Source organism: Carassius gibelio, chromosome B3 (genome assembly GCF_023724105.1).
Source record: "Carassius gibelio isolate Cgi1373 ecotype wild population from Czech Republic chromosome B3, carGib1.2-hapl.c, whole genome shotgun sequence".
NCBI classification, from domain to species: domain Eukaryota; kingdom Metazoa; phylum Chordata; class Actinopteri; order Cypriniformes; family Cyprinidae; genus Carassius; species Carassius gibelio.
The window spans coordinates 3,837,987-3,858,655 of record NC_068398.1 but is presented as its reverse complement, the minus strand read 5'-3'; the positions used below and the strand labels follow the sequence as shown (position 1 = coordinate 3,858,655).

The window sequence follows — 20,669 nt, the reverse complement described above, 5'->3', positions numbered from 1 at the left end:
AAAGGTATGGAAGTAGCACATCTTTCTTCAACTCAATAGCTCCAAAACTGAAGCCATCCTGGTTGGCACTTCTCACCAGATCAAATCATCATCCATAACCAGCATCACCTTTTCTGGCATCAACATTCCCCTCTCAACAACAGTCACAACTGTTGGTGTAAAAGCTGGTTCATGCCTTTGTCTCTTCCTGACTGGACTACTGCAATGCTCTTCTCATTGGAATCCCTAAAAAGTCTGCAGAGGCTTCAGTACATCCAAAACTCTGCAGCTAGGATCCTGATGAGAGTGCGGAAACGTGAGCAAATTAACCCCATTCTTCACTCACTCCACTGGCTTCCTATCTCCACCAGGATTGAGTACAAGGTTTCCCTTTCTTACACATCAATGCATCCATGGACATCGCCCTCACACCCCACCTAAGAGAATTTATCAACCCACTAAGCACAACCCCTTCCCTCCGTTCCACGTAAAATGTATTATTATTATTATGACATCACTGAATTCAATGATGAACTGCCTTTAACTGTCATTTTGCAATATTGAAACTGTTTTCATAATAAATGTTGTTCAATAAAAAAAATTGTTTTCATAATTAATGTTGTTGCTCTGACAATCTTTTTTTGTTTAAAGCTCTATATAAATAAAGGTGAATTGAATATTTGAAAATCGTCTTCCCTAATAATGTGCTAGTTAGCATGTTCTGCTGCTAAAGTTTAGGTCTCATGAAAGTGGTTTGTTGCCCCATTGAAGTGAGAGGCGGGGTGAACATAGCTCATTAGCATTTAAAGGAACATGCACCGAACTGGCTCGCTGTGAACTGAGCTGTTTCTGACTGGGTAAAATGGTGTTGTTTTACACTACAACTGAGAAACTTTAACCAAAGTATGGTATTGACTTTTTATAAATAGTCAAATCAACTTGTGGAAATTGGCATCCGATAATCCCTTTAACATGTGAGTCTCAAGGTATCTTTTACGCACAAAAGACTTTCCACAGTGATGGCAGGTTCAGTTCAGTTCATCTTTATTTCACCAATTTGGCATCAGCAATCAAACATTTTACATAACCAAACCACAATACAAAAAAAAACACAATCCATTTAATTCCTAATAAGCTCTTAACTTAAACTTTAAAACTCTACAGCTGAGGGGATAAATGGAAGTCTAAACCAATTTGTTTTACTTATAGGGGCTCTATAACGAATACCAGAAGGGAGAAGGTGAAACTAACTAAAAGCTCTGGGCTTTACCCAAAACTTGTCTATGATATAACTGGATCATAATCATCTGCTTCCTCCCGTTATTTCACTTCCATGGTCTATAGTCCTCTCAAGACAATTCTTGTTTTCACATTTATAGAATTAAACCAGCACAACAGTGAAAAAGATAATAGTAACTCAAGATACGATCTGTAGAAGATGCACATCAATGTTCTGTCCACATTAAATGACCTTAGTTTCCGCAAACAATACATATTTTACTGCCCCCTCTAACACAATCGGTCAGTAGTAAGAGAAAATAATTTGTTATCCAAAACGGTACCTAAATACTTGTACTGTTAAACACTCACAATACCTACTCCATTAATGCTTGTTTGCTTATACTAAATAGATTTACTCCAAGAGTTAAAATCAATAGTCATCTTCTAAGTTTTAGAAACATTAAAGATATGTACAATATATGTAAGAATGTTTTATTAAAATATTGAAGATTGTTTAAATCTAGAGAAATAAGCAATTTTAACTAGTTACAAGGACAGTGTCCAGTGTCATTGTGTTGCCTGCCAATGACGTCATAAACCCTTTTGTAGAAAACATGGAAACACCAAAGACACTTTAATATGTTGTGCGTTTTAATAGACCGGTGACAACCGCACAGAGCAGCATTATAACAGGACTTTCAAATGTATCTTGTATTATAAAACAGCACTGCTTTACACCTCATACGCACAACCGGAAGCAGTGGAAGCATTTGAATGTGGCATAATAAAAGCTCACAAGCTATGTATAGCTTTCGAGCTATGCATGTGTCACACTCGTTTCACTTCGAAGGTTTATTTTGAATACCAGCGGTGAAAACGTAAAAAGTTTTAAGAAAGCATTCTGACACCAGATAATAAAATTAATCAACCACAGAACCAAACATGAAGTCCTCCTTTCTTACTAAGCTAATTAGAGAATCACCAGCAGATTTTATAATATGCCTATTTCTATAACTCTTACAGACTTTTGTGTACAAGATAAATATAATAAAGAATAGTTGATCCAGTAGGTTACAAGTCATTCACTTTAACTATTTAAGGTGATTGACTTTTACGAAGAGTGAGTTACCAAATTAATCTTGCAGTGTCCTTTCTGTGTTAAAGGTTTTTCCAAACTGAGAGCAGCTGAAAGACTTTTACCCAGCATGAATTAACGTGCCTCTTAAGGTTTGATTTATATGTAAGACACATTCCACACTGAGAGCAGCAGAAAGGATTTTACGAAGTGTGAGTTACCAAATGAATATTAAGGTGTCCTTTCTGTGTAAAACTCTTTCCACATTGAGCGCATGTGAAAGGCTTTATCCCAGCATGAATTAACATGTGCCTCTTAAGGCTTGCTTTCTGTGTAAAAGACTTTCCACATTGAGAGCAGCTATGAGACTTTATCCCAGTATGAACTGACATGTGCTTCTTAAGGCTTCCTTTATGTGTAAAAGTATTTCCACATTGAGAGCAGTTATGATACCTTATCCCAACATGAATTAACATGTGCTTCTCAAGCTGTCCTTTCTCTGGAAAACTCTTTCCACACCGAGAGCAGCTGAAAGGCTTTATTCCAGCATGAATTAACATGTGCTTCTCAAGGCTTGCTTTCTGGGCAAAAATCTTTCCACACTGCGAGCAGATAAAATGTTTTTCTAAAGTGTGAGTTATCGAATGATAATCAAGCTGTCCTTTTTTTATAAAACTCTTTCCACACTGAGAGCCGACAAAAGACTTTATTCCAGAATGAATTAGCATGTGGTCCTTTAAGTCTGTGGTCAGTTTGAAACTCTTTCCACACTGAGAGCAGCTGAAAGGCTTTGTTTCAGCGTGAATCAACATGTGCCTCTTAAGATTTCTGTTACACGTGAAACTTTTTCCACACTGAGCGCAGCTGAAAGGCTTCTTCACTTCTGTTGTTTTAATGCTGCAACTCACAGATTTTTCTCCATTGACATCATGATCTTTCTGATCCTGATATTTCTCCTCCACCTCATTCAGATGTTGTCCTTCTTTCATTTTCATCAGGCCTAAAAAAAAAAATCAAACCAATAGGTAAATTTGAAAAATAAGAGGATAAAATAATTGTGTACAGACGCAAATTATATCAAAACTGTCCTTTTTTTAACAATGAAATGAAAATAACTAAAAACACTGCATTATGCTGCCGGGTCGGATGGTGATACCACTTTGTAAAGAGACACTACACACTGACAGCTCCAGAAAACAAGGTTTGTTCTTTGATTGCTGTGACGAGTGGGGCGGGGCCGAGAGCCATGGGAACAGGTGGAGGCCGGTGGATTAATTGGAAATGAGCGACAACTGCATCATTCACCGGTCTCGAGTCCCATGGAGGAGAACAGGAAGGATAAAAGAGAAGTTACGACAGTGAAGGACGAGAGAGGACCAGGCCTGGATTTATTTTGTGTTTTGGTTTTGTTTGTGCATGGCAGTCATCTGCGAGGGGCTGTTGCACTGTTTTGTGTTTATTTTTTGTTCATTAAAGTTTCAGTTAAATGTTCACCAGTTCCCGCCTCCTCCTTCCCATGATTATGAACATTTTTGTAGCTTTAAGGCCTTTGCACACAGTTAGGGCTCTGCAAAAAATCGAATGCGATTTTCATGCACATCTCATCAGTAAAGACGCTCCTGTAACCAGAAGTATATCTCCAGCACATGTGTTCAGATCAGGGTTGCCAGGTTTACACAACAAATCCTGCCCAGTTGCTTCTTAAAACTAGTCCAAAACTAGTCCAATCACGTTTCCGGGAGGTTCCCTGATAAAAATTGCTTCCCGGGGTTAAAATATAAATTTTTTGGAAGGGTTGCATTGGTAAAATTCGCATTTTAGGGGCTAAATATCAGGTTATTGGTATTGGGGTTGCTTCAAACCGCGGACATGAAAAAAAATCGCAGACTTGGCAACACTGGTTCAGGTGGAGCGGTAGTTACTACACAGAGCCGTAGTCTACTGACAACTAACACAAAATCGTTTCCAAAATCGACAAAGAATCACCTGCGATTTTAACATTGATTTTGTGTAGATTGTCAGTGAATTACGGCTCGGTGTAGTAAATGCCAACCAGTGTTGCCAAGTCTGTGGTTGTTTTTCATGCCCGCGGTTTGAAGCGACGCCAATACCAATAACGTGATATTTAGCCCCTAAAATTAGAATTTTACATGGGAAACCCTTCCAAAATATGTATATTTTAACCCCGGGAAGCAATTTTTATCAGGGAACCTCCTGGAAACACAATTGGACTAGTTTTTTTAAGAAGCAACTAGTGTTGTCAAAAGACACGGTACTTCGGTACCAAGTCGGTACTAAATTTTTTTTAAATGTGACGGTACCAGGTTTCTTTTAAGTACCGGTAGTACCGAGGTCGCATTCAAACCCGGTTCCGCGCTATGATTTCCGCGAAGCAGAAAACGAGGACGGAATCTCAAAATCCAGTCATGAAAATGAAACGTGCGGGTTTGTTTACTACATAGACTGAAGCGCATGACGTTTGCATTAATTTCAGAATCTGAGCTTCAGAGTTCTCTCTCCATCAAGCGATCTGAACTTTTCAGTTAATCTCAATGGACGCACAGCGCACCTGTATTGGATGCTCTGTAAACTCTTTGTGAAGGCGCACGACTCACCGTCGCTTTACTGATAGCGCTGTTTCTCACACATGCAAAGAGAGAGAGAGCGAGAGTCTTACCACGCTGAATCGACACGCTATATGTAAACTATTCTTTGTTGTCTTCTCCTGTCAAAATAATGGAGTTCATTTAGAATTATTCATATTCATTTTCGAACAAGCAGAAGACATACCGGTTTCTCCGGTAGTGGGCGGAGCTAATGCGCAAATGGCAATTTCATTGGCTGGCGTCATTGACCGAACGCAGACAACGTGATTAATATTCATGAACCCAGCAGCTCATCAATTCATAGTGCATTGTATATACATTAGTATGATAGTAGAATTAGTAGTAGTATTATCTTTTAATAATAAATAATATGATCTATTAGTTTTTTTTTTTTCAGAAACCCCCAATGACCAAAAATATCTTAAGCATCACCACCAGTCTTAAGTTCAGTTAAAATGACAAATATGCATTCATTAGGCTTAAAAGTTAATTTTTACATAAATGCATTGTGCTAGAAATATTACTATTATTTAGTAAAATGTATGTGATACTGCTACTACTGTTGAAAAAAATTATACAACTTTATTTTTTAAAGAAATAAATCACAATATTACTTCCACGTTTTAATTTGAATAGCAAATCCCCTTTATTTACCAAAAATAAAATGTGTTTAAATTTCATAAATTAAAAGACAAATTAAATTTGGGTGAATCTTGTTTACTGTTTTTCATAATTATATAACTTATAGAAAAACTTTAAACACAATTGTAAATAAGTATAAAGAATGGCATTGGTTTTATTTTTAGTGCTAAAAAGTTATTTTTTTTTAATTAGCATATTTTTGTGTTTTGCTTTGGTACCGAAATTGGTACCGAGTACTGTGGATTTTCACTGGTATCGGTACCGAATACTGAAATTTTGGTGCCGTGACAACACTAGAAGCAACTGGGCAGGATTTGTTGTGAAAACCTGGCAACCCTGATCTGAACGCACGTGCTGGAGATATACTTCTAATTACAGGAGCATCTTTACTGATGAGATGTGCATGAAAATCGCATTCGATTTTTTGCACAGCCCTACACACAGTCCGAAATTTCCATGCAAAATTTTTGCACGTCAAAAAATAAATTCAACCTGTTATTTCAATCACGCTTGCACACTGCCTTTGAAACACATTGCATTCGTCAAAACCATAGACTATATCTGTATAAAACACATTCTTAACACACAACTCAGAGCCATAAATTGGTAATGCATAAATTGCATGTAATCAACGTAAATCAAGCAAGCTAAAATGAATAGGCCACAAAGTGTTGGCGAAATAACACATTAGTGGACCGGAGGGAATAGGATTTTTTTTTTCCAGAAAACTTCTTACACAAAATAAATTCAAGCACTTTCAAGGACCTGTATCTACATGCTTATTTTCAAAAACTTTCCAGGGCCTTGATTTTTTTTTTTTCAGATTCACAAACTTTCAAGGATTTTGATTACCCGTGAGAACCCCATGTATGCACAGGATTTGGCTAGTTATATGCAATATAACTGTTATCTGAGGGTGCAAAAAAAAAAAAAAAATCAAAATATTGTGAAAATCCCCTTTAAAGTTGCCAAAATATAGTTCTTAACACTGCATGTTGCTAATCAAACTTTGGATAAAATGCTGTGCTCATCACTGTCACTTTCTAGTCAGCTGACCAATCAGAGTGCAGGAGGGGCGGGCCAAATTACACACCAATCAACTGTCACAACTGTTATTTGTTACATCGACGTGTCAACAAGCGCAACAATGAGAAAAATGGAATATAAATTAATATTGCTGGTTTCTGAGCATCCAGAGCAGTGTAAATGAAATTATATTATTATATGAAATAAATAAATACAAATATATATTATTCAGTTTTTTTTTTTTTTTTGGGTGGGGTCAGGGGGACCCCCCAAGAGCTTTGACACAATTCGAACACTGGATATATTAGACAGTCGATGTGATGTTAGAGTTCATGTGCATGACGTTGCCACACTGTTGCCTGGCTACCAGTTTCTGCATAGCTGGCTAAATAAGTGGAAGCGTTTCTCCATAGCTGGCTAAATGAACTGCAGTGTGAACAAACATGGCAGCGCCCATCTCACATTACAGATGAGATCAAAATAATTTAGAAAGGTTTTTAAACGACAAAACACACTGATTTACACATATTTATGAATCAGAATATCAGATTGATCATGACATGGTATTAGGTCTTTCGCGATAGTCAATAAATCAATTAATCGCATGACAAAATAAATGAACTCGATAATTATTTTGGCTGCGATCATTTTTTTTATTTTTTTTATTTAACATGCCATGATGTGGGGTTAGTCTGTAGAAAACACCCTCTCCGATGGCACAAATGTCCCAGGAACAAAGAGATAACATCTCGCTAGAGTGGCCAGCTTTGGGAAGCGCCTTTCATTTGCTTGAGGATGTTTGCGTCACAAGTGATATTGCATTGTACTTGCACTACTGCTTTGAAGTAAATATCAGATAAAAAAGGAGTAAAAAAAAAAAAATCTCGTATCATCGTTCATATCGCTGTTTATATTACTGATTAGGACAAAATCTACATGGAAAAGATAGTATCTAGATTTTTTGTTAGTTTGTTTGTTTGTAATATTCAACAGGCAAATATGTTCATTATTGTTTGAATAAAACAGACTGCTGACTACAAGTATTGTAATAAAATTATTCAATGATTGTGATAATATATATATATGTATATGTGTATATATATATATATATATATATATATATATTTATAAAGTCAGTGGCCCTTGGCTTGAATTCGTCCCTTGGCAAAAACAAATTGAAGAACCTTGCCATATGACGTTTGTCAGCCTGTCTGATTTCAACCATTCAGTATATTCATATAAAAATTATGATTTTAACACATACACTGCATTTTTGGCTATATCTACATGTGCTAATCATGTTCACATCTTAGTGTAAAAGTCAAATTGCATTTTTGCAAACGCCTGCTGCAAAACTGTCACTGATACAGTGAAATGTACTGAACAAGCAAATAATGCTCTAATTAGACATGCACATTATTTAAAATAAGCACAGCGTAAACGTTTATTCAGTTTCACAGGCTCTGAGTTCAACACAGCTTTTTGATTTTCAAAAAGCAAAAATAAAAAGTCTAATTAAAGTAATAATTAAATATCCTCAGTGTTCGTTCAGTCACATTTCCATAAGAACTTGTAAACACGAATTTAATACATTTTAATTATAGTTAAGGTCTTATTTTTGCATAAAGGATCTGTAGATGTACCACAAATATTCATTAAAGATAAATGAAGAATAAACACCCACCTTCTGGTTCCTCGTGTTTTATTTCTGGTTCCTCAGGTTTTATTTGTTGTTCCTCGTGTTTTATTTCTGGTTCCTCGTGTTTTATTCTCCAGGTTTCTGGTTCCTCGTGTTTTATTCTTATAGTTTCTGGTTCCTCTTGTTTTATTCTGCAGGTTTCTGGTTCCTCTTGTTTTATTCTCCAGGTTTCTGGTTCCTCGTGTTTTATTCTTATAGTTTCTGGTTCCTCTTGTTTTATTCTGCAGGTTTCTGGTTCCTCTTGTTTTATTCTCCATGTTTCTGGTTCCTCTTGTTTTATTCTCCAGGTTTCTGGTTCCTTGTGTTTTATTGTCCAGGTTTCTGGTTCCTCTTGTTTTATTCTCCAGGTTTCTGGTTCCTCGTGTTTTATTCTCCAGGTTCCTGGTTCACTCCTGTTCTCTTCACTCTCCTTTTTAACAAACTCCATTTTCACAGCAGCAGATGCAGATCTCAGTTCAGATGATACTCCTCCAGATATTCCTGCTTGCTTCAAAACCTAGTCATGACTGCGAGGATGAGAATATTATAGGTATTTACTGACCTGATTCAAAAACTGTATTTTTTATTTTCTTACAGAAACAAAATTTCTAACCGTTTGTATTAAACCAGCATCACGACAAAACAACAGAGAGCGCGTTAAAACAAATCTTCTTCTTCTGAGGTTTAACGGTGTTTGGCAAAGAATGTGTTTTAGCGCCACCCGCTGGACTGGAGAGTGAAGGGAAAGAGAGATTAGGAAAAGCTGCAGGCGTCGTCCTCACAAGATCCCGTTTTTTCTGCGTCGCTTCAATCTCCAGTCCAGCGGGTGGCGCTAAAACACATTGTTTGCCAAACATCGTTAAACCGCAGAGGAAGAAGATTAGTTTCACCGCGCTGCTCGGGATGTTGTTTCTTTTAAGAGAAAAATACAGTTTTTGAGTCTGGTACGTCAATACCTGTAATATTCTCAGCGTCACAGTCGAGAATAAGTTTTGAAGCAAGCAGGAATATCTTGAGGAGTATCGTCTGAGCTGAGATCTGCTTCTGTGAAGATGATGATTGTTAAAGAAGAGAGTGAAGAGAACACGAGTGAACCAGAAATCTGGAGAATAAAACATGAGGAACCAGAAACCTGCAGAATAAAACACGAGGAACCAGAAACCTGGAGAATAAAACATGAGGAACCAGAAATAAAACATGAGGAACCAGAAACCTGGAGAATAAAACACAAGGAACCAGAAATAAAATACGAAGAACCAGAACCCTGTAGAATAAAACATGAGGAACCAGAAATAAAACACGAAGAACCAGAAACCTGGAGAATAAAACACGAGGAACAAGGAGGTTGGCATTTATTCTTCATTCATCTTTAATGAGTGTTTGTGAACGTTACATCAGGCTTACCTCTACAAGTTTTATGTCTCTGGGGTCTAGGTGTTTTATTATTAATATTTTAATTTTTTTCAAACATATTATTGACTTAAGTATGCTAAAATTGTAATCGGCACAATCTGTGGAACATTAATATGTGAGCAGAATTGATGTACCCTACATGTTTGTGTTTTTGAAAAAACAACTTTTATGTATGGTTAGTGAAAAATGAAATTTTAAGTCACTGACATAAAGCCATGATACACATACTAGGGGTATGCAATTAATCGAAATCATCATAAAATCAGAATTTGAGTGTGCACGATTTCTAAATCGCTTTATAGCATGATTTTAGTGGCCCTGACTTCCCGTAGTATGCCAGCCGATCCAGTCAGAATGCATAGCATCTAAATGGAGTGCCAAAACAGAACAAACTTTTTTTTCAGAGCCCATGTTGAAAAAAACAGCATATGCTAGTTAGTTATGTTTTGATGCTGGTTTGAGCTGGTCTTTTGCTGGTTTATGCTGGTCCTCTGTCAGCATAAACCAGCATCAAAACATACCTAACCAGCAAATAGGGGTGGACGATATTATGTACAATTTTTTTTATATTTTCTTAAATATCAAGATTCTTGATTTTATCACAATTCTTTGTCATGTTGTTTTTACTATATTGCAAGTTTTTTGTACATTACAGGCACAGCCAAACTAATTTGCCTATTATAAAGAAAGCCTTTCAAGGTAACAAAAAAACAAACAAACAAGAATGGCAGATATTTAGGCCAAAGAGGGCGAAGATACAAATCTTTGTTCTTATTTTTTAATAACAAAGATAAAAGAATGACAAAGAAACCCATTACAACTACACATAATATTCAAATAAAACAACCAGTGCTTTATTTTCAGGTACAATAGGTGTATTTAGCATCAGCATTTAAGAAGCTGTATGAAAAAAATATAAAAATAAAACACTATATAAACTGATTCCTACAGCAACTGTAATACATTTCATTACGTTAAAGGAATAGTTCACCCAAAAATCAGAATTAAACCACCAATTACTCACTCAAAAGTGTTTTCAAACCTGAATGAGTTTCTTTCTTCTTCTGGACATAAATGCTATTATGTGGAATGTGGAAAACTAAACAGTTGCTGGTCCACAGTGACTTCCAGAGTATTTTTTGCTACTATTAAATTCAGTGTGGACCAGCAACTTTTTGGATACCCACATTCTTTGGGACAGTGAGTAAATAATGTCAGAAATGAAATTTTAGGGTGATCTATCCCTTGACAGAAATGACAGTAGGCTGACTGTTTAATAGGCCTACTGTCCCTTTAAGACCTGCATCTAATATACAGGCACATATATGTTTTTCTCACAACTGTTTACTTTCCTTTTAGACTTAACCAACTTGAGTCTGCATGTAAACCTTGTGGGTTTTGACAGTATTAGCGCAAAAGATAACTTAGTTCAATAATCAGGCACTGTGTATGCGGTGCTCAGAAAAAGCACAGGTCAGATCAGCGCACTAATTAAACATTTAAAAGCACATGCAAATAATGAGAGAGTAACTCTACTGCTGAGATATCATTGCAGTGAATGCGTGTGGCATTGTACAGTATATGACGGAGGCACCAGAGCTGCAGCTGATAGAATGTTTGATGTAGCACGATACTACGATATTTCTTCAAAAGCAGATTGTGGAGACATTTTTATCATCCACGATCAAAAATCATCATATTGCACACCCCTAAGGTCACTTTTATGTTCACTTTTCTCAGCTTTTTACAAGTTTTCGAAAATAAATTATTTTTACTTTTATTTCAGAGTTCATTGAAGAAAAAGAGGAGAATGAAGAATCAAGTGAAGTTGAGGAGAGAAATCATGTAAAGACTGGAGGAACACCTTTGAGTTGCTCTCAAACCAAACAGAAAGATTTAAAGAAAAAAAGAGTCAAAGAATCTTTCACCTACACTCAGTGTGGAAACAGATTCACACGTAAAACAAGTTTTGAGCATCACATGAGAGTTCATACTGAAGAGAATTCATTCACTTGTGGTCAGTGCGGTACGAGTTTCAAACAATCAGCAAACCTGAAGATACACATGAACATCCACACTAAAGAGAAGCAGCACTCATGTGATCAATGTGGTAAAGTGTTTTTATGGGCTTCACTTCTGAAGAAACACTTGAAAGTTTGTGCAGAAGAGAAACCAAATTCATGTCATTTGTGTGGTAAGAGTTTTTTGCATCTACAAAGTTTGAAAGAACATCAGAAAATACACACTGCTGTGAGGGAGCACATGTGCATTGAGTGTGAAAAGACTTTTAGTTCAGCGAGCAGTTTAAAACAGCAACAGAGGATTCACACTGGAGAGAAACCTTATAAGTGTTCACACTGTGACAAGAGATTCAGAGTTTCATCAAGTCTGAAAACACATGAGAGGATTCACACTGGAGAGAAACCTTATAAGTGTTCACATTGTGACAAGAGATTCAGTCGATCAGCAAATCTAAAAACACATGAAAGTGTCCACACTGGAGAGAAACCTTACAAGTGTTCACACTGTGACAAGAGATTCAGTGATTCATCAAGTCTGAAAACACATGAGATGATCCGCACTGGAGAGAAACCGTATAAGTGTTCACACTGTGACAAGAGATTCAGTGTTTCATCAAGTCTGAAAAAACATGAGAGGATTCACACTGGAGAGAAACCTTATAAGTGTTCACACTGTGACAAGAGATTCAGTCAGTCAGTACATCTAAAAACACATGAAAGGGTCCACACTGGAGAGAAACCTTATAAGTGTTCACACTGTGACAAGAGATTCAGTAACTCATCAAGTCTGAAAACACACGAGAGGATTCACACTGGAGAGAAACCGTATAAGTGTTCACACTGTGACAAGAGATTCAGTGGTTTATCAAGTCTGAAAACACATGAGAGGATTCACACTGGAGAGAAACCTTATAAGTGTTCACACTGTGTCAAGAGATTCAGTAGTTTATCAAGTGTGAAAACACATGAGAGAATCCACACTGGAGATAAACCGTATAAGTGTTCACACTGTGACAAGAGATTCAGTCAGTCAATACATCTGAAAACACATGTGAGGATTCACACTGGAGAGAAACCGTATCACTAAAAACAAAATCTGAAAATGACACCTTTGCGTTTTCGTGTGTACAGCCAATCTGTATACAATGTCATCACCCCACGTCTCGACCCTACTCAGACAGTGCTAGATCATGTTACATCAACAACAATAATGGAGGTCTACATGTTTGTGTTCATTCTGCAGAAGCTACTGTGCCTATTAGCTTTAGCAGAGCTGCACGATATTGGAAAAAAAAACTCCACCAGATGACTTGAACAGCTCTATTTGAGGAAAAAATTAATCAATGATTGGTTGGTGACTTTAGGCCCTTTCACACTGTAATTCTGGAAAATACATGGATAATGTGTCCTGGCAATTGTTCTTGGGTCACTAGATTTTGCACTTTCACACTACCAGTGATTACCAAGAATATGTGTGTGCGTTCACACACAACCCGTAAATGCCCCGTAAAGAGACGTGACATCAGGGTGTGATGTGTAATGTACTAGTCAAAAATGCTAGGCACGTTAACTTTCACTTAAGCTAGTGAACGATCTCAGCCTCAGCACGGAAAGTGAAGAACTAACTGGTCTCTGCATCATTACAGCTTGCACATATTTTTTCGTCGTGAACGTTGATCTTCCTTTAAAACACCTGGTAAAAGAGTTGCTCGATAATGTACGTCATCACTACGACTCAGCTTTACGACATTAGTTCTGGCTTTTGTTCACATAGAGCTCATTCCGGGACTGAAGCCGGCAATGTTACTAGGTCCCCGACCCGGGATCAGCCCTGGAATCAATGTATGAAATACTGTTATAATGATTATAGGCTATTATAAATATTATACATCGCCTATGCAATATGCAAGGCATATACACATGACACACGCATTATCATACAGGTGGCAGTTGACCATGTAGAGCATCAGGGAGAAATTGGACTGTGGGGAGTTATTAAAAGTTCCCAATGCTTTGGCAAAAGCTGCATTTTGACAGTTTTGATTTGATTACCATGACAAACAATGAGCCAATTGGTCATATGCAGTGTTCAGCATCTCCTTAGACACACCTTTAAGAAATACATCTATTCGGATTATTATAATAGTTTTTGTTTTCTATATGCTTTATTTCTTTAAGTATTAATTTAACGTTTTCTATAGATATATTTACCATGGCTAAGTCATGTATTCGCTGAGTTTCCGTTAATTTTTGTGAAGTGTCAAAAAAGTGCATCATGTTTGTTTTCTTTATTTTATAAAAGCACAACGTTTTGTTTGACAATGTGAGTGAACAAAAATAAAAGTAGACCCTTTACAGTTACAAATGATGAATTACCTAGTGAGCAAAAATGACGGTGTATCCATGGAAAACATGCAAGTGATCATTAATCATTGTTATATGGTTGAACTGTTTAAGTATAAATATAGACTTTATTTTCGGCAAGCTATAATGATTTGATAAGGCTAAATTGATCAAACATATATGATCAGCTTACTATCTCCCACCGGCTGCATTGTCGTTACTTTAAAACACAAAAACGTATATTTAACTAACCAAAAATGCTCCAAATGTTTTTAGAAATTAACATAATAAGAAATGAAACTAAATATAATCACTTTGCCATTACATACAAAACGGAATAATATTTGATAGCTGAAACAAGTAGTAGGCTATAAGCTTTTTTGGGAGAAGGGGGAGCCACTACCTCGCCCTCCAGTGCTGTAGCCACTACCTCGTCCTTCAGTACTGTTGACACTACCTCAATTTGCTGTGAAATCACAGAAGCTTTCTACTTTGCAAACATTTCAGCTATTTCAACAGCTCCAGCTGACTGGCCTGAAGTCTATTAGGGGACCAAGTGATTTGAATCCTAACTTTCAATTTCCAAAAAGCCAAGATGGAAGAAGGTTTCATTTAAAAACTGCATTTGAAAAAGGGACAAACAATTGACGGCACACTATTAACCCTCATATAGGCTGAGGAGAGGAATTGACTTGAGGTTCTACTGTGACTGATTGCAATCATTAAAGGTCCCATGACATGGATTATTTCCTTTTCTTTAAATGCTTTTTAATGTTTTCTTAGGTGTACTTATATTGTTAGTATGATTTTTACATTTAAAATTTAGAAATAAAAAACATTTTTATGTCCTGATATTAGCCCTCTGGCTTGAATGCTCTGTTTGAAGGGGCTTGTCTGCTGTGAGACTCAGAGTAAACTACAACTGTTGTGATTGGCTGACATCTTTGCATTCGAAATGCGTACATGTGGAACCCCTCTCAAATATATATATATATATACACTATTACAGCTGTCGAGATTATGAACGGGACTAATAGATCGGTAGGGGTGTTGATGCTAATCCACCACGGGACTCCGGTAAGAAGTGTGACAGGAGACAGGGCACTGTTCAACTCTTTATCTGTGACGTATTTGAGGGTTCACAGCAGATGGCACAACATTGCTCCAATTAAACTGGATATTGTACAAGTTATGGCCACAAAGTGTTAAATGTGGTCTTTCTGAAATAAACAGAATAAACAAACATCAGTTTACATCTACTAAATGTAAATTACAGTCGTGTAATGGAACTAACAACTTGCTACTGTCACATTATACATTAATCAACATGAGAGGATTAAGGGTAATGAGCATACACATTTGAATCATGGTATATCTTAAATATAACAACATTTTATACAATGTAAATTTCGATTACACAAGTTTAATATTTAAACACAACAACGAAATAAACATAGCTGACCTATAATCAGAAATGATTAAATAAACTTACATTCAATCACGCACATTAACACCTGATGAAAATGGCGGAGCAATCGGCTATTGAAAATGAAACCGGAATAGCGGAACTCACATAAACTAGCGGTACACATTCATAATAATAGTCCTTCCACTATAAACACACATAGGGAATTTAGAACAGCCGCCCCCAGATTAGCATGGCTAATATGTCTAATGTTAAATTCCCTAGTCGTTGGAGTCCGCTTCACCTCCGTCCGGAAGTGCCGGAAGTCTGACAAGTTTGGCCACAGGTCATAGGTAAAGGCGATCATTGACCTGTACTTGAGCTGACCTGACGTGTCCATCAGCACTGGGTATCAGTTTGACAACCCGACCAATTGGCCATTGGGCTCTGGGAAGCTGCGGGTCGATTATCATGACCACCGTGTTCTCAGCTAGATCTTGAGTTACCCGCTGCCATTTCTGGCGAGTCTGGAAACTCGGTAGGTAGTGTCGTGTAAAGTAAGACCAGAAATGATCGATGATAGTCTGGGAATGACGCCAGCGACGCTTGGACAAGGGCTCAGGGGTGTAGACCACCTGGGGAAGCGAGGCGTCTCGCCGCCCCATGAAAAGCATATTTGGGTAATTGGATCCAAGTCTGCCACGTCGGATGAAACGTATCCCAAGGGCTTGCTGTTCAGGATACCCTCTACTTCGATCAGTACAGTCTGCAGAACATCTTCAGGCACAGACTGACTCCCGATGACTACTCGCAGTGCAGACTTTACAGATCGGATCTCCCTTTCCCATGCGCCTCTGAAGTGGGGTGCGGCAGGGGGATTCATCCTAAAAGTGATCTGATAGCTAGCCAGCTGCTCCTGCAGTCTGGGCTCCATCTCCTTGAAAGCTTCTCTCAGTTCGGTCTCGACTCCCCGGAAGTTAGTACCCTGATCTGATATGATCTCAGATGGGGTTCCTCTGCATGCAATGAAGCGCCTTAATGCCAGTAAGAATGAATCAGTGTCGATGCTGCTGAGGAGGTCAAAGTGAATGCATCTGGTTGTCAGGCACTTGAAGATGACGCCCCATCGCTTCTCCGTCCAACGGCCAATCTTAACCATGAATGGCCCGAAGCAGTCGACTCCAGTAGAGAAGAAGGGGGGTTGGTACAATCGTAGGCGAGCTGAGGGTAAGTCAGACATAATAGGTAGAGTCGGCTTAGCTCTCCACTTCTGACATTCTACGCACTCTCTCTGGTGTCGTTTGATGGCTTGCCTGCCCCTTAGGATCCAGAAATGGCGACGTACCTCTGCGAAGACCCTATCAGGTCCTGGATGGAGTAGACGTTCATCAAAGTGCTTAACGATGAGTTTTGTCACCTGATGATGGGGATCTAGAACCACTGGGTGTATCTCGGTTTTGCTGAAGCCATCCAATCGCCGTAGCCTACCTCCCACACAAATTAGACAGAACTCAGGGTCGAACTCGGGTGCAAGCGTGTTCAGACGGCTGGCTGTGGGCACCTGGTTCCCTGATTTTAAAGCCTTGAATTCCTCTGGGAAAGATTCCTCCTGACATTGACTCAAGATGACAGCTTCTGCACGCCTGTATTCTACGGATGATTTACTAGTATCTTGGGTGGCCGCCCCATGAAGGGACTGATAGGTCGCATCGACTAAGGCACTCCAAGAAGTATACTGAGATGCATCAAGCATGTCTGGATTTCGATTGTGACTAATCCACAGAAAACAGCTTTCCTTGTTTCTGAGGTATCCTCTCGGGCCTCTGAAAGGGGCTTGACTGGCCAATGATCTGGCGGTTCACTGAGGAATCCTGGACTTCGACTCCACATGTTAGAGTTTGCCAACTCCTTGAGCGTCCTCCCTCTGGTAATATTGTCCGCTGGGTTATTTGAGGAGTCAACGTATCGCCAAGAGTGGAGCTCAGTCAACTCTTGTATTTCTGCCACCCTTGTCCCGACGAACACCTTGTATCTACAGGACTCAGACTGGATCCAGGTGAGCACTGTAGTCGAGTCAGTCCATAATGTCACTGTCTCTATGGCAATGGTTAGCTCCTGTTTGAGAAACTGTGCAAGCTGAGCGCTAGTCAATGCTGCACACAGCTCGAGACGTGGCATCGACAGTTGACGCTTGGGGGCTACCCTAGAGCGAGCCATGACAAAGGTGGTGTGGATCTTTCCGTGCTGCTCTGCACGGAGATAAGCCACGGACCCATAAGCAACCTCGGATGCATCGCCAAACACATGAAGGCTTAATTTTGAATTCTCCACATCAAAGTCGACAGGAAGATAACACCTTGGAAGCTTGAGCTTACAGAGATCAGGCAGCTCCTTCTCCCATACGTTCCACTTCTCCAGCAGGTCTGCAGGAAGATTTGGATCATCCCAATCCTTCGGTTTGTTCCATAGTCTCTGAAGGAGAACCTTGGCTCGGGTGGTGAAAGGAATTGAGAATCCTAGAGGGTCATATTGCGTTGCCAAGACCTTATAAATATACCTCATGGTCGGATGATCCTCTGCTAGTGTACGATGCCTGTAACCCACGCTGTCTTCTAGGCAGTGTCACATTAAGCCAAGAGCCGGCTCCAACGGGTCTGAATTATTTTGCTGTAACCACAATTCGATGCTCTCTGAACGAACCTTAGATGGGAGGTGCTGGACAACAGAAGGGATATTAGTGGCCCACTGTCTGATTTCAAAGCCCCTGGAGGTTAAGAGAGGCCTCATCTTGTCAATTAGTCGCTTGGCTTCCTCAGCAGTGGGAAAGCTCTGTAAGCTGTTGTCCACGTAGAAGCTCCGCTCTATGGACTGCAATACTTCCTCATTCTCGAACTGCTGGCAGCAAACATGTATCTGCAGCGCAAAGGTGGTGCAGCAGGGGCTGCAGGTCGTCCCGAAAGGCAAGACTTGCCATTCATAGATGTCCGGTGGGTCCTTTCTGCGCATGTTCCTCCAAATGAACCTCAGAAGGGGTCTATCCTCTGGTAGGAGCCTCACTTGGTGGAACATACCACGTATATATCCCCGCTGATGGCGACTGCTTACTGCCGGAACCGCAGAAGTACTCCTAGCAGTGAGGCACCGAGGGTAGGACCTGGAAGCAACTGCTGGTTAAGAGACATACCTTCGTAGGCAAAGGAACAATTGAAGACCAACCTGTATTTGCTGTTATGCTGCACGAGGTGGTGTGGTATGAACCACGACTCCTCGTCAACCTGCTGGCCTTCTGATGGTACCCTGACAACATACCCTGAATCAAGGAGCTTCTGTATTTCAGCTTCATACACCTTAGCCCTCTCAGGGTCTCTACTCAGGTGTTTTTCAGTGTTCCTGAGACTGGACAAAACGGATTCCATAGTCCCCTTCAGCGGTGGAGCGTTTGGCGCACGAAGGAGTGGAGTAGCGTAGCGCCAGACTCCGTCAACTTCTACTCATCGCGTCCTGGTCTCCAACATGTCTGCAGCCATCTGATCCTGTTTAGACCGAGTTATCACTTTCTCACTGCGAGATGGAAGGACATCAAGCTGCCAGAGTCTTTCAACATGCTGATAGACAGAATCTCGCAGTGGTGTAAGAGAAGTGAACAAACACTGAGATGAAGGTATCTGATGTGGGAGCAATCCATCTGGTCCCTGGAGGACCCAACCAAGCTGCGTACGTACAGCGACTGGTCCGCCCGCTGGTCCCAATCTGATGGGCTCCTTTGGGGTAATTAATGTAGGATAATCAGACCCAATTAAAATTAAGGGTTGGACCCTAGCGAAAGATGGAATGGGGATCCCTCTGAGATGGTGATAACATCGCTGGAGCCTCTTGATGGGGTAGGTTTGCTCGGTAAGCGTGAGGAGAGGCGCGGTGAAGATACCTGTAAGGCTGTGCTTCTCCTCTGGCCTTGACTGTGGGGAAAGCAGCAAATCAATTGACTGCCCCTTCAATTCTGTGATGTCATGTCGGATGGTGCGAAGGGCCATAATCTCCTCTCTTCCCTCAATACTAAGTTGCTGGACTGCTGCAGGAAGGATGATACTCCGCTGAGCCCCATCATCCAAGATAGCATAAGTTGAAATAGACCTCTTGCCTCTCCACAGAAGCACTGGAACTACTTTCAAGTACACACGCCCCGTGAAACTAGGAGAAGTAAGATATGCACGCTTGTGAGAGGTTGTCAGCAGCACACTGCTAGGACCATCCTGGGCAATGGAATGCAGCACTCCGAGATGTATAATACCACAATCCCTGCAGGGCTTCTTCAGAGTACATTCCTCCCATTTATGACTTGTGCGTCCACATTTCCAGCATCTCCATCCACATTTCCAGCATTCCCATCCTTTATCCACTTCAGAATCTGATCAGGTGAGCACTCAGTGATTTTGCTACACTGTGACAGGTAATGCTCCTGACTCTTACAGAACAGACACAAATGCTTCAGTCTCCCGGCCGATGACTGAGAATTAGCAGCATTGGAATGGACAGACTGCCCTGTGCTAGCTTCCATGGGCTGTTCACTTCCATGATAGACCGCAGTGGATTGAGTCTGGGGCTTGGGAACAGACTGGCGGTCCTTACGTGAGACCTGTAATCTCTCTGTCTGGTAGCGCTGCACCATCTTGGTAGATAAACGCTGTGCTTCAGCTTTGACCTTCAACCAGTCAGCAAGGTCATGCAGGTTATATGGATCGAGGCTGTCAGTGTGCAATCGGCCTCGCAACTGTAAATGCTCTATAAAGCTGTCTCGGTAGTGTTTGGGCAACTTACTGCACAGCAGATGTTCACAGCAGATGGCACAACATTGCTCCAATTAAACTGGATATTGTACAAGTTATGGCCACAAAGTGTTAAATGTGGTCTTTCTGAAATAAACAGAATAAACAAACATCAGTTTACATCTACTAAATGTAAATGACAGTCGTGTAATGGAACTAACAACTTGCTACTGTCACATTATACATCAATCAACATGAGAGGATTAACGGTAATGAGCATACACATTTGAATCACGGTATATCTTAAATATAACAACATTATAAACAATGTAAAGTTCGATTACACAAGTTGAATATTTAAACACAACAACGAAATAAACATAGCTGACCTATAATCAGAAATGATTAAATAAACTTACATTCAATCACGCACATTAACACCTGATGAAAATGGCGGAGCAATCGGCTATTGAAAATGAAAGTGAAACCGGAATAAC

General features: G+C 39.7%; 3 protein-coding genes across 4 annotated transcripts in view; 2 read left to right on the top strand and 1 right to left on the bottom strand.

The window, feature by feature from the left end:
- Nucleotides 1–1,002: 1,002 nt before the first annotated feature.
- On the bottom strand, nucleotides 1,003–8,986 carry LOC127952571 (gastrula zinc finger protein XlCGF46.1-like). Of its 2 annotated transcripts, none has more exons than XM_052551197.1 (3): nucleotides 8,841–8,986; nucleotides 8,234–8,754; nucleotides 1,003–3,275 (listed from the first exon to the last, which is right to left on the bottom strand). In XM_052551197.1, exons 2-3 carry the CDS (start codon nucleotides 8,673–8,675, stop codon nucleotides 2,479–2,481), a joined length of 1,239 nt encoding a protein of 412 aa, XP_052407157.1. In that variant the 5' UTR covers nucleotides 8,676–8,754; nucleotides 8,841–8,986; the 3' UTR covers nucleotides 1,003–2,478. The 2 variants fall into 2 exon arrangements, with proteins under 2 accessions (XP_052407157.1, XP_052407158.1); XM_052551198.1 differs by having other exon boundaries at nucleotides 8,234–8,339; nucleotides 8,370–8,876.
- Nucleotides 8,987–9,091: 105 nt separating this feature from the next.
- LOC127952537 (zinc finger protein 235-like) lies at nucleotides 9,092–15,064 on the top strand. The gene is made up of 2 exons (XM_052551100.1): nucleotides 9,092–9,571; nucleotides 11,427–15,064. Exons 1-2 carry the CDS (start codon nucleotides 9,280–9,282, stop codon nucleotides 12,746–12,748), a joined length of 1,614 nt encoding a protein of 537 aa, XP_052407060.1. The 5' UTR covers nucleotides 9,092–9,279; the 3' UTR covers nucleotides 12,749–15,064.
- LOC127952532 (gastrula zinc finger protein XlCGF57.1) overlaps nucleotides 9,435–20,669 on the top strand; it is a 32,462-nt gene continuing 21,227 nt past the window's right edge. The window contains exon 1 of the mRNA XM_052551058.1: nucleotides 9,435–9,571. The gene's annotated coding sequence lies outside the window, so the exon portion shown is untranslated. The remainder of the gene's footprint in view (nucleotides 9,572–20,669) is intronic.